The sequence below is a fragment of the Physeter macrocephalus genome, chromosome 17, assembly GCF_002837175.3.
Source record: "Physeter macrocephalus isolate SW-GA chromosome 17, ASM283717v5, whole genome shotgun sequence".
NCBI lineage: Eukaryota > Metazoa > Chordata > Mammalia > Artiodactyla > Physeteridae > Physeter > Physeter macrocephalus.
In genome coordinates, this window is record NC_041230.1 from 12097739 (window position 1) to 12110563 (window position 12825).

General features: G+C 52.6%; 1 protein-coding gene across 1 annotated transcript; it reads right to left on the reverse strand.

Annotated features, from left to right (window-relative positions):
• Positions 1 to 464: 464 nt before the first annotated feature.
• Positions 465 to 9228, reverse strand: LOC102976053 (uncharacterized). The gene is given in 11 exon segments (XM_028477423.1): positions 465 to 773; positions 938 to 1063; positions 1416 to 1562; positions 1729 to 1863; positions 1865 to 1939; positions 1941 to 2123; positions 5947 to 6051; positions 7803 to 7938; positions 8320 to 8466; positions 8558 to 8609; positions 9180 to 9228. Coding segments are annotated over 11 exon segments (1293 nt in total). The 5' UTR covers positions 9214 to 9228; the 3' UTR covers positions 465 to 620.
• Positions 9229 to 12825: the final 3597 nt, after the last annotated feature.

A 12825-nucleotide genomic window follows, 5' to 3' on the forward strand; every position in this document is an offset into this window, starting at 1 on the left:
TTGAATTCCACACCTGTAACAAACAGCCTTTGGAGGTCAGACCTGGGTGTGCCTCCCGGTTACCATGGGTAATTTACAGTTTGTCTCGACTTACCCATATAAAGGAGCTCACATTTCTACTTAGCCTCCCAGAATTGAGGCAGAGTACTTTCAGAGCTTGGCAAGTGCCTAGCAACATAACTCATGTGAACCGGTTTCTCATTACTGATCTTAACAGCTGTCTGCTTCCAGCTAGCAACCCCAGGTTTTACTAGACTCTCCCTGGAGTCTGGGCTCTACCATCTTAGAAGGGGCAGTTAACAGCCTGGCAAAGCAGAAAACCCACTACAGCAACACCCCACAGGTGTTATGTCTTAGAAGTAAAGAGCGCCAAACTCCTCTCTCCCTGCCAGCCCAGTGCAGCCAGAAGCCTTGTGAAAATAGATCCCACCTTTTTTCCCCAAGATACACACACAAAACCACTAGCTGCTGCAAAAAGCTTTATTGTTTCCATTTGGTCCATGGCTTGGGAGAGGGCTCCAGTGTGGTTAACAAGCTGCCTACTGGCTGCAGAGAGGGGCTTCAGGCAGAAGCCCTGACACCAGAGGGGCTCCTCAAAGGCCACTGGGCTCCGGAGGCTCCTAGTCGTGCTTGAGGGTGAGCCTTTCGAAGAGATACTCGCCCAGCCCAGCCTGGGGACCAGCCAGCCTGTGGAGGTTGGTCAGGTGGTCACCCATCTTCTTGATGAGTTTCACCTCCTCATCTAGGAAGTGGCTCTCCAGGAAGTCGCAGAGCTGAGTGATAAAAGAGGAGAAAATGTTGCCACGTACAGATCTAACAATGTGACAGGTGGGGGAAGGAGGCTCAGAAGGAAATCTGCCCAATCAAATGAGGCCAATGCTTAGTATGTAAGCATCGTTCCAGGGAAGGTCTTATAGACATGACTGGAGATACTTACGTGGGGGTCTGCGCGGGCACAAGCCAGGGCATGCAGATCCAGAAGGGCCTGGTTCAGGTTCTTCTCCATGTTAATGGCGGCTTCCATAGCGTCCTGAGTTTTACCCCACTCATCTTGAGATGGCTTCTATACCGAAGACAGAAACGGCTCAGTACTAGCCACATACTCTGGAAAGGACTAAAAACTAATTTGCCAGTAGTTGCGAGAGTAGAGGGCTTAACCGGAAAAAAGCGTCTAAGAGTTTGTATCTATCATTCCCCAGTGTCCTATAACTACACGTCCCAGGATACTACACGCTGCGCTCTGGACCGCCACGTCTTGGGAGAACTGGGTGCGCCTCGATCTCCAGCTGTAATAACCCACAAAAGACTGAACTCAATCTCCGAGAAGCCTACGCGGTGCCTAAACCGCTACAGTCAAGGGGCCTCTAGTGCAGGGACTGTTGGGAGATGTAGTCCGCTGCCCACACACTATTTACCTGCACGTCCTGGAAGAGGGCGCGGCCGCCGCGTTGGTTTTGCATTTTCAAGAGACGCCTGGCGCTCTCGTGCTTCTCTTCGGCCAATTCGCGGAAAAAGTGGCCCACGCCCTCCAGAGCCACATCGTCGCGGTCAAAATAGAAGCCCTGCGGGAAGAGATGGCGGTAACAATGGTTAGCAGGAGGCGAGGCCAGGCATGCGGACTCCGCCTTCTGACTCTCCAACAGGACAAAGAAGGCCAGCGCGTGCGCAGAGGCCCGGAGGTGCGCAGCTGAGGGGAACTTGGGCTGGGGGCGTCCTGGGGACCCTCACCAGAGAGAGGTAGGTGTAGGAGGCCCGCAGATGTATGTTGACCAGGCGGTTGACGGCGGCCTCCACCTCGGTGGAATAATTCTGACGAATCTGGGAGCTCATGGTTGATCGGTAATAAGGAGTTCGGCTCAAAAAATGGTGTTGGCTGGTCCCGGTGACCGAGGATAGCTGAGTGGCTGACTCCGAAGGTTGGAGGGTGGTCAGAAGCTGGAGGAAAGGGCGACCCGGGGTCTGTTCCGTCCAAACACTGTTGAAGCAAGAGACAGATCCGGGGAACCGCCGAGCGCGATGCAAGCGGCTGTGGCCAAGGCGGCTTCTTTTATAGCGCGCGGGCCCTCGGAAGTGGGACGGTCAGGGAGAGCAATCGGCCAATCTGCGGTGGTAGGAGGCGGGGCCTGGAGCCCAGGCGTGACCAATCAGGAGCATATAGGACTCCTAGACCCCCCCCCACCGCGCCCCACCAACCCCGCGCCCGAGGTGGGGAAGTCACGCGCCTGTACGCGAGGGCTGTTGTGAAATGGGGAATTGGGGGGTGGGGGTTTTCGCTGGATGCAACAGCTCTGGGGCTAATTGTGGGAAGTCAAGGGATTCTGGGGGGTGGGGAGAGGGAGACTCTCTGGTAGGTGAAAGATTAATGAGGACACTGGGAACCCTGGAAAATAATGATCCCTGGGTCCTGGGGTGTCTCAGGAAAGTAGATCGGATTCTGGTGCTGTGTCACGGCACGGACTTTACTGGAACCCTGGGGGGGTTCCTCAGAGGTGCGGAAACCTCCAGATGACTGGGGTTTGCGCTGGGGGACCCGGATCATTGAGAAGTTTGGAAGGCTGTGAGATATTTCTGGAACCTTGGGTCTCTCTCTAGGAGGACCTGGAGCCTTGGGGTTCAAAGGTGGGGGGAGATTCTGTAGCTTTAGAGTTCACAATGGAAGTCCATATTTTTCTGGAAACTTCCCCGGGGGGGTAGGGCGGTCTTTAGGCCCTTGAAGTGATCTGCGAGATTAAAAGGACAGTTGTAGAGCCCTGGTGTTCAGCCCCGGAGTGGGGGAGAGGGATGTTTCCAGAAGCCTAGCAGGGGCTTTTAAAAGAGGTCAGGGGTCTTGGAGAGACTTTTGGAGGCCTCGAAAGATTGTCTGGGCCCCTCGGAATACCTAGGGGCTATTTTAGGGGGTCACTTTTTCTGGAAGCTGAGATGGGCAGGGGTGAAATGACACTGGAGTTTTGGGGGTCCCTCTGAGGCTGCACTTCCTGGAGATGTCTTTGAAGGCAGCCAGAGACTGGGAATTCTTTTTGACTCTGAAGCAGCCTCGCTGAAATTGTCCCTGTCTTGCCTGACACATGCTCCTTCAAGATCACGGAGAAGTACTGGGTCCTGGTGAAACAAGGAGGGTCTGGGGACCTATGGATGGGATGTCTGTCTTTAACCAATGGACATTTTTAAAGTGTGTCTGGACCAGGCTGGTGCCTGGGTGGCAGAGCTGGCTGAAGGAGCCCTCCAGGAGCTCCCCATTGTGGTTGTTTGGGGGGAAGGAGAAACAAAGACAGGACTTTGACCCTATTTCAGTGCCCTAATGGAGGCAGCTGGTCGGCTGGGGCAGGAAAGCTGAAGCCGCTGGGGCGTTGGGGGCAGAGGTCAGGGCTCACCTTGCAGAGAAGCCTCTTCAAGCAGCCCGGACAGGGTACTCCCTGATCAAGGGGACGCCAGTCAGGCTGGTATCTGGGGTCCTCAAGGGGTGTCTAGGCCAGTGGCCGGGAGAGCAGCCGTGCTGAGTCATGCTGAACTCAGCTCTGGAAGGGGCTCCCGCAGGGGGGCGGGGTGGAGCCTGCTTGCTGACCTCATCTATTTTGGGTGGACTGCAGTCTGGCTGGGACCCGGGGAACTAGGCCTGGCTGGGCCCCAAGTCCGGCCCCCTCCCCCAAGGTGCCACCTTGAGTGCTTTGTCTCCAGGCACTGTCTTTTTAGTTCCCTTGATGGTTTCCCTGGGCTCCCCCCCGTGGCCACATTGTCCCCTCTCTCTGGGTGGTGACTCAGTCTCCCCTCACTTCTGTCTTATCTGACATCTCTCCCCTGACTTGCTGTCCCTGGGGCAAGCCTCTGGGGGAGGGGCAGTTGCCCCAGGCACACAGTCACAATGGGGTCTGAGTTACTCATTCACCAAATTTCATACCTCAGCCCAAAGACCTTTAGCCTGGGAAAGGAGAGGTGACCTGGAAAGTGCTCAGAGGTGGAGGGAGAGGAAGAGGTGAGACAAAGATGATCTGAAGAAGGTGGGGGGAATCAGGGGGTATGGGAGAAGACAGGTGACCCAGGGAAACAGGGACAGAGAGACAGGGGGACAGAAAGACCCAGAGAGGGACAAAGAGACAGGAACAGAGACAGAGAAGGGGACAGAGGGACCCAGAGAGAGGGGGACGGAGAGCCAGAGGCGTGGGACTTCCCTGGTGGTGCAGTGGTTAAGAATCCGCCTGCCAGTGCAGGGGACACGGGTTCGAGCCCTGATCCGGGAAGATCCCACATGCTGCGGAACAACTAAGCCCACGAGCCACAACTACTGAGCCCGCCTGCTCTTGGGCCTGCGTGCCTCAACTACTGAAGACGGCACGCCTAGAGCCCGTGCTCCGCAACGAGAAGCCACCGCAACGAGAAGCCCAGGCACCACAATGAAGAGTAGCCCCCGCTCACCACAACTAGAGAGAAAAAAAACTGCGCGTAGCAACGAAGACCCAAGAGAGTCAGAGAGGTGACAACCGTGGCTCTCCGAGTGACCTTATTCTCTGTAATTCCCTTTCCTGATTCTCCTTCTGTGGCTCAATCTACCGTGCCGCTTTGTGAGCGCAGCATCTTCCCAGGGGGCGCTCCTCTCCTGGAGGGCCCTTCCCATTTAGGGGCCAGACCCTAGACTCCTCCTCCTCCTCCAGCCCCTCCCTCCACAACCTGTCAGTCTCCAGCCTGTGTGTCTCCTCTGCAGCCACACAGCTCAAGCTCAGGCCTTCCCTGGAGTCCCCCTTGGACCCTCTCTCCAGCCTCCTCAGCCTTCCAGCCTCCTCAGCCTTCCAACCTCCAGGGACTTCCCCAAAAGGCTCCAGAGCCCTCCCCTGCTCTCCTAGTCCTCCCGAGGTCTGCCCCCCTCCAGCTTCTTCCCTATTTCTCCACCTCAGTAAATGTGCAACTTCCTGTGGTCCCATATGGTGGAAGCTTCCAGGCCCTAGTTCCCAGGGTCCAGGAGGCTGCTTTGCACCCTGCTACCCTGATATCCACTCCCCACCCCCGCCCCCGCCCCAGCCCCCTCTGCCGGGCTTGCGCCTGGCACAGTGCTGCCTCTAACACAATACCCTAGGCTGTGACACACGACTCATGTGATCTCAAGTCACCTCGGTTCCCCTCAGGACTGTGGGCTCCTTAAGGGAAGGGCCAAGACTTAACTCACCACCTACCCATAGAGGGCACCAGGCAACCTCAGAAAAAGATGTGTCAGCACATGAAGCCTGGTCTCCTGCGACAGCCAGGAAGTGGGCCCAGTGACTCAGACTCTGAAAGTGTGGCCCGAAAGAGGTTTATTGCCCCCCGAGACCACTCCTCCCCACCCCATCCCAATAATTACAAAAGTAAGAAAAATGCCCCTGGCCCCCAGTCCCCACCCCTCCCGAAAAATGCCATAATTTATGCAGAAAAGACACAGTCCAAGGCCGCTGGTGGCCTCAGCCCATCTTCTTCCAGATGGTAAGCGAGGCAGTGAGCACTCCGGCCACGAAGATGGTCACTGTCTGCCACGTGGGTGTCCCAAAGTAGGAGAGGAGGCCGTCCTGGGGACAGGGACATGAGGCACTTCAGCAGCTCAGCCAAGGGGCAGGCCCTGGGCCAGCACATGAGGGGTCACAGAGAGGTCAGAGGGCATGAGTGGGGGCAAGGGCCTAAGATTAATGGTAATAAAGAGTTGGGGGCCAAAGAGTTATCATAGAACTTGAGGGATTCCGAAGGAAGTAGAGGCACCAGGGAGGGCAGAAGGCACGAGTCAGGTCAGAGGTCACCAGGAGGTCAGGGGTCATGGAGAGTTCAGTGGGTGCCTTATGAATCAGGGGTTGATCAGACATGTAAGAAAACACATTACAGAGTACATCTGATGATCCGAAAATGGGGAGGGGGGCACCACTGTGGTGGGCTCAGGAAGGCCTAGGGGTCCCAGAGGAGTGGGGGCTTGGGTGGGGTTAGGGGCCTCACCCAACCACCCTGGTCCTGGATCCAGCCCAGCAGCCGCTCTCGAAGGAAGTCCAGTGTCCAGCCCATGATGGTCCTGATCAGCTGGGGCACCTTGGTGCACAGGGCCTGCGGGGAGTGGGCTGGGCCTTAGGGACTGAGCCTTGTCCCCACTGCCTGGGGCCGTGGCCCCCAGCCTCCTTTCTCAACTCTCTGCCTCCCCTCCTGCCCTTCTACAATCTCTTTCCCACTCACAGTCAGAATGAGCTTCATAAATTGTAAAGTGGATCTGGTCACTGTCAAATGCCCTGCTCACAAACCATCTATGGCTCCCCAGTACCTCTGGGATAAAAAATCAAAAGCACATCTTGGCCCACAAGGCTCTGTGTGAAGCCTCTGACCTGATCACATTCCAATTTTCCTCTTCTTTTCTGTGCCTCATTGCCCTTCTTCCATATCTTTTTTTTTTTTAATTTTAAACTTTAATTTTTATTTTTTCTTTGGCCACTCCACACAGCTTGTGGGATGTTAGTTCCCCGACCCGGGATCGAACCCGTGCCCCCTGCAGTGGAAGCACAGAGTCCTAACCGCTGGACCACCGGGGAATTCCCACCCTTCTTCCATATCTTCATTCCCACCAAATTCTTAACCTGCTTCAGGACCTTTGCACATGCTGATTCTGCTGCCTCAATGGGCCTCAACCAAGGGAATTTTCACTCATCCCTCAAAGCTCAGGTCTAATGTCACTTCCCCAGAGAGGGCTTTCTGACCTTCAGACCAGGTAAGGCCTGACGCCTGCTCTTCAACTCCCTAAGCTTCCCTACTCAGCCTTTATCTCGCTGCTTCTCACCTGCTGTCCCCAGCTCCACACGCAGCCCTACCATCACCCTGACTGCTGTCCCCCTCACCTCTAACATTCAAGCCCCATCAGCTCAATCTTGCAAACACATCAAGAAATCTACTTCTCCACCTCCAATGCTGCCCCCTGACTCCAGGCCAGTCTTCCGTTAGCCAGGACTATTACAGGTACCCCTTCGTCAGCTTCCCAGTTTTTGCCCTTGTGCCCCATAATCCATTTTTCTACCCACAAGGGCCAAAATAATTTGCTGGGCTTCCCCTCCCCCAATATTTTATAATGAGAATCTTCAGAGAGAAAAGTTAAAAAAATTTCAAAGTGTACAGGCATATACACACAACCTAGATTCTACAATGAACATTTTGCTCTCCTTGCTTGAAAAGTCTTTTCTATTTATAAATCAGGTCACCTCACTCTCTTGTTTAAAACCAGCCAATCACTCCTGTCGCACTCAGAGTAAAGCTAGTCTTTACAGTGGCCCACAAGACCCTCGTAATCTGCCCTCATCTCTCACCTTCTCCCCCTCCTCACTCTGTTCTAACCACATGGGCCTCCTCATTGCCCACAACACACTAGGCTTGGTCCTACCTCAGGGCCTTTGCATGTTCTGCCCCTCTACAGGATGCCTTTTCCCCCATCTTTATACAATATATCACTGCATCTTTCTTGTCATTCCAACTTTGGCTTTCACGTCACCTCCTCTTAGAAGTCTTTCCTGACCACTTTGCCCAATCACGTCACCCTAGTTTACTTCGCTCAGCACTCATCATACGACGTGGGCTCCCTGAGAGCAGGGACCTAGCCTTTTCTGTTCTGTGTCCTGGGTGCCGAGTACAGGTCACACACACCATAGGCCCCATAAATGTTTGTTGAATGAATAAATGATTGAAAAAGCAGACAAGCGGTCCATAGCTGTCTCTCTCCATTCCCTCTGTGGTTACTGGGCTGCCACAGGGATTGACCTCACAACTCCCAGGTCCTCATAGGGGAGCCTGCCTGGGCTCACAGCCCTGCAGCCGCCCACCTTGAGCACCAGTTTGCTGGCAAAGTAGAAAAGGGCGACAACCCGGCCCCAGTTGAAGTTGCCGTCAGAAAACATTTCGGCCGCCACTCGGAAAAAGACCTCTCGGGGGGAATCTGTGTCCACGGCCGCGATCATCCTGCAGGAGAGAGGAGAGCCAGTGCTGGGGAGGGAGGATCAGGCGGAGTATGGAAACTCTGGTGTCCGCCCCATACCAAAGATAAGGAAACTGAGGCCTGAGCCAGGAAGCCATCATGGGGGAGAGCCACAAGGTGGACATTGAGGAAATTGGGGAAAATGACTCCCTGAGGGAGAGTTTCAAGATCCTAGGGCAGGGGAGGGCTGGGAGTCCAGAGTGCTGAGTTGAGTGGTGGGGTCCTGGACCCCTGGGTCTGACGGAAAAGGGGGCTGTGGGCCTGGACTCCAGGCTCCCAGGGGAAGTGGGGGTTGGGAGCTGGGACTCCTGGGTTCTGAGGAGAAGGGGCTCACTGGCTGGACTCCTGGGTCCCAGGGACCACACCTCTGCAGCTCCATGTTACTGTCCAGTTCATCTCCAATGCGCTTGAGACACTCGCTCAGCTTCTTGGTGGATGCATCCTGGGGCGCCTGCTCCAGGCCCAGCTCGGGTGTCTCTCCCCCCATTCGCCCTGCTCGATCCTGGATGAAACTAGAGTGGGAATGGAGTTGCAGGGAATGCGGAATCAGAATGGGGCCTCACTCCTCAAATCTGTTCCGCAATAATCAGACCTCAAACTCACCCCTGAAGCAAAAGGGCCCCTGTCTTCATGATCTGCTCAGAGCTGGTGGGCCCTAGAGGAGAAAGGAGGGAAGAGGTGCCTGGACTCTTGGGTCCTAGGGGGATCCAGGGAACTGGAGTGGTTCATGATCCCTGAGGGAGGACAACGCTAGGGGACCCTGCATTTCTGGGTCCCTGGTAGATAAAGTGACTGGGGGCCCAGGCAACTGAGTCCCTGATGGAGAAAGAGGCAGGAGTCCTGGGCCTGTATCCTTCATTCTTCCGGGGGAGGAGGCTGAGGGAACACTTCATGCAACCAGACCCCTGGCCTGAGGGGACTGAGGGGAGACCCGCCCCTCCCACCAGGAAGTGGTGCCGGCAACAAGCCCGGGCCTGCCCCGGGGGCTTGGATTATGGGGTTTCCCAGCTTCTCGGGGGTCCTAGAGCGCCAGACAGGAAGGGATCCGGACGCAGAGGCCAGGGAACCCGGGACCCCGGGAGTGGGTGGAAGCTGGCAGCGCCGGATCCCGGAGTTTCTGCCCCGGAGTGCTTGGCGATCGCACGGCCCCATACCGGCAGGAGGGATCCTGGGGTCGGCCGGCGAGGGGCTCGCCCTCCTCCCGCCCGTCCACCTCCCGCCTCACCCCCGCCTCTGGGTTGCTCCCCGGACCCGTCCATCACCGCCGCTCCCGCCGCCGCCTCTCGCCGGGTCCGCCCGGGCGGCCGCAGCACGCCCCTGGTCACGTGAGCGCCCCGCTGAGCGTGCGTCATCTCACGTGATCGCCCCGCAAAATGGCCGCCGCTGCCCCGCAGGGCTACCCGGACACAGGACCGCACCTGCCTCACCTGCTCCGGGAAGGCTCGGCCCCCATCACGTGACTGCCCAATCAGCACTTCCCCTTAGGAACTGGTCGTGGCGCCATTCCACCAGGCACGCATTCAATCGCAGCTATAACTTTTATTCATTTATTCATTCCTGCAATATTTTCAAAAGTTTCGGGTGGGACTTGAGCCCTTGCCAGGACAGAAGGAACATCAGAGGCCAAAGGTAGCATTCTTTGAGGCAGGACGTTCCAGATGACTAAAGTCTATGAATGTTTATATGTGTTTCTGTGAAAATAAAAGGAATCTGAAGTTCAAAAAGTGATAGATTGGTGATAGATTGGCAGGGTGAGAACAGAGAGACTCCTGGGGTGTCCGAATGTGCTATATATTTATCTGGGTGGTGATTACTTGGGCGTACACATATTTAAAAATTCACTGAGTTGTACACATAAGACGTGCAGTTTACTGTATGGAAATGATTATATCTCCCTTTCAAAAGAAAATAGTAAGAAGAAAGAATAACTGAGATTAGAAAAATAGGCTGGGGTCGGATGATGAATGGTTTGGGCATATAAGAGAAGGGAATCTATGTCCCAAGGGTGAATGGGAGCCACGGCAATTGAAGATTATAGGTGTCTTAATCCATCAGCCTGACAACACCAGGAATATAGTCTGACAAATTAAAGTTTATTGACCCATTGAGATAATGGAGACCACACAACAGAGAAATCATGGAGCATCTTGACAAAGGAAAAGGTAGAGTTATTATAGGATTTGGAGGAAGAGTGGAGTTTAGGTGATGACTGTATGTTAGGCTCAAAGCCAAGCAGTGTGTGGACTGCAAAAGGAACCAGGGTCCTGTATCCTTGCAAACTACAATATGAATGTAGATGTGTAGTGTTGGGTCCAGAAACCCTTTACTCTGCACCTGGGTTGGAAATTGAGGCTGCTACTATGTATCAAATGACTTGGATCCTACAGGCAAGGGTGGGATGTTTCATTTTTACTGATAGAATTTCCAACAGTGTGAGTAAGAAAGCATGTCCTTGGGAAATAGTGTTTCGTATTAACTTTGAAGTTGACTTTATTTGTGTCTGTTATTCCAGCCCAATGAATTAGCCCTCCCTCCATCCCAGTTACAGAGAAGGAAGAAAGGGCTTTTACTGCAGCCACAGACCTCTAAACAGTACAGCTGTTGAGTAGAGGGGAAAAATCTTTTGAGATAGTTCTGAAGTCAGTATTGTTTACAATAATAAAGATACTATATCAGAACTATGAAGCCCACCTCCAAGATGGGCCCCAGTGATTCTCACCTCCAGGTATTCAGGCCCCTGTGTAGTCTCCTCCCACACTGAATAGGGCTGACAGTGTGACTAATAGGGTATTGTGGAAATGGCAGAGTGTAACTTCCAAGGTTAGGTCATAAAAGTCATTGCAGCTTCTGCCTGACTCTCTCTAGGATCACTCACTTTAGAGGAAGCAGTTGCCACGTTGTGAGGACACTCAAGCAATCATCCGCTGGAGAAACACACGTGTTGAGGAACCAAGTCCTCCAGCCCCAGCGAAGCCTTCAGGTGACAGCTGTCCCCACCAACATCCTGACTGCAACCTCGTGAGAGATCCTAAGCCAGAACCCCACAGCTCAGGCACTCATTGATTTCCAACCCTTAGAAATTGTGTGAGACAATAAACGTTTATTGTTGCTTTAAACGGCTAAGTTTGGGGGCAATTTGTTACACAGCAATAGATAACTAATACATCTAGGATAATTATGGCCTATTTATAGATGCAGAAACCAGAGCCCAGAGAAGGAGATGGATTTGCCAGAATTGTACAGTTCTTGTGGGTGCTGTTAGGTCTCCAGCTTGACCTGTGTCACTTGGACAGGGCTTTCTTACTCAGCCCCAGTCATAGGCCCCAGCCTCCTGTCCGTCCCCTCCAGCCCCTCTTCCACATGAACCTAGATGGGTTTTTCTATATCCAGAGCTGGCCCTGGTCCTCACCTGCTCACAGCCCTCCCATGGCTCACTGGTAATAGTAAATCTCTCTTACACATTATTATAAGACATGAATCTAGTACAATCTGTTATTTATTGTATATCCAAAGGGATAAGAGAGAAAATGATGTTTTAAGACTTTTTTTGGTGGGGGGGGCATGCCGCATGACTCGTGGGATCTTAGTTCCCTGACCAGGGATGGAACCCGTGCCCCCTGCGGTGGAAGCACAGTCTTAACACCTGGACCACCAGGGAAGTAACTTAAGACTCTTCTAACAAAGGAAAATACAGTTTATAGGTGTTTTAAAGTTACCAATGTATATTACAAGATGGACATAATCAGTGGGATCTGGGGGTGGCTTACTTGGGTCCTCTGCTTTGCATTCTCTCACAAGGCTATAAAAAAGGTGTCAGCTGAGGTTCTGGTCTCATCCAATGACTCATCTGGGGAAGGATCCATTTCCAAGCACCCATAAATGATTGTTGGGAAATCCGGTCACATGAGAGATGCTGGACTGAGGGCCAGCATCTTGGTTCCTTGTTGGCTGGAACTCCTTTCTTCGCCATGGGACCTCTTCATAGTGCAGCTCACAACATGGCGGCAAGCTTAATCAAAGTGAGCGGGCAAGACTGAAGTCATAGTCTATTATAACCTATTCTCGGAAGGGACAGCCCATCACTTTTGCCATGAGCGGCAGGTCACTAGGTCCAGCACGGTCACAGGAGAGGGGATTATATGAGGACATGAATACCAGGAGGTGGAGGTCATTGAGAGCCATTTTAGAAACCGATTACCCCAGAGAAAACTCTAATTCGAAGAGACACATGCACCCCTATGCTCATAGCAGCACTATTTACAATAGCTAAGACATGGAAGCAACCTAAATGTCCACCGATAGATGAATGGATAAAGAAGATGTGGTCTATATACACAATGGAATATTAGTCATAAAAAAGAATAAAATAATACCATTTGCAGCAACATGGATGGACCTAGAGATTATCATATTAAGTGAAGTAAGTCAGACAGTGAAAGACAAATATCGTATGATATCATTTATATGTGGAACATAAAAAAATGATACAAATGAACTTATTTACAAACAGAAATACACTCACAGACACAGAAAACAAACTTATGGTTACCAAAGGGGATAGTGCAGGGGTGGGGGGAGGAGAGAATTTAGGAGTTTGGGGTTAACAGATATATGCTACTACATATAAAATAGATAAACAACAGGAACCTACTCTAAAACACAGGGAACTGTAGTCAATATCTTGTGATAACCTATAATGGAAAAGAATATGAAAAAGAATACATATATTCAATATATATATAACTGAATTACTTTGCTGTACACTTGAAAGTAACATGCCATTGTAAATTAACTATACTTCAATTGAAAGAAAGAAAAAGAAAGAAAGGAAGGAAGGAAGGAAGGAAGAAAGAAAGAAAGAAAAAGAAAGA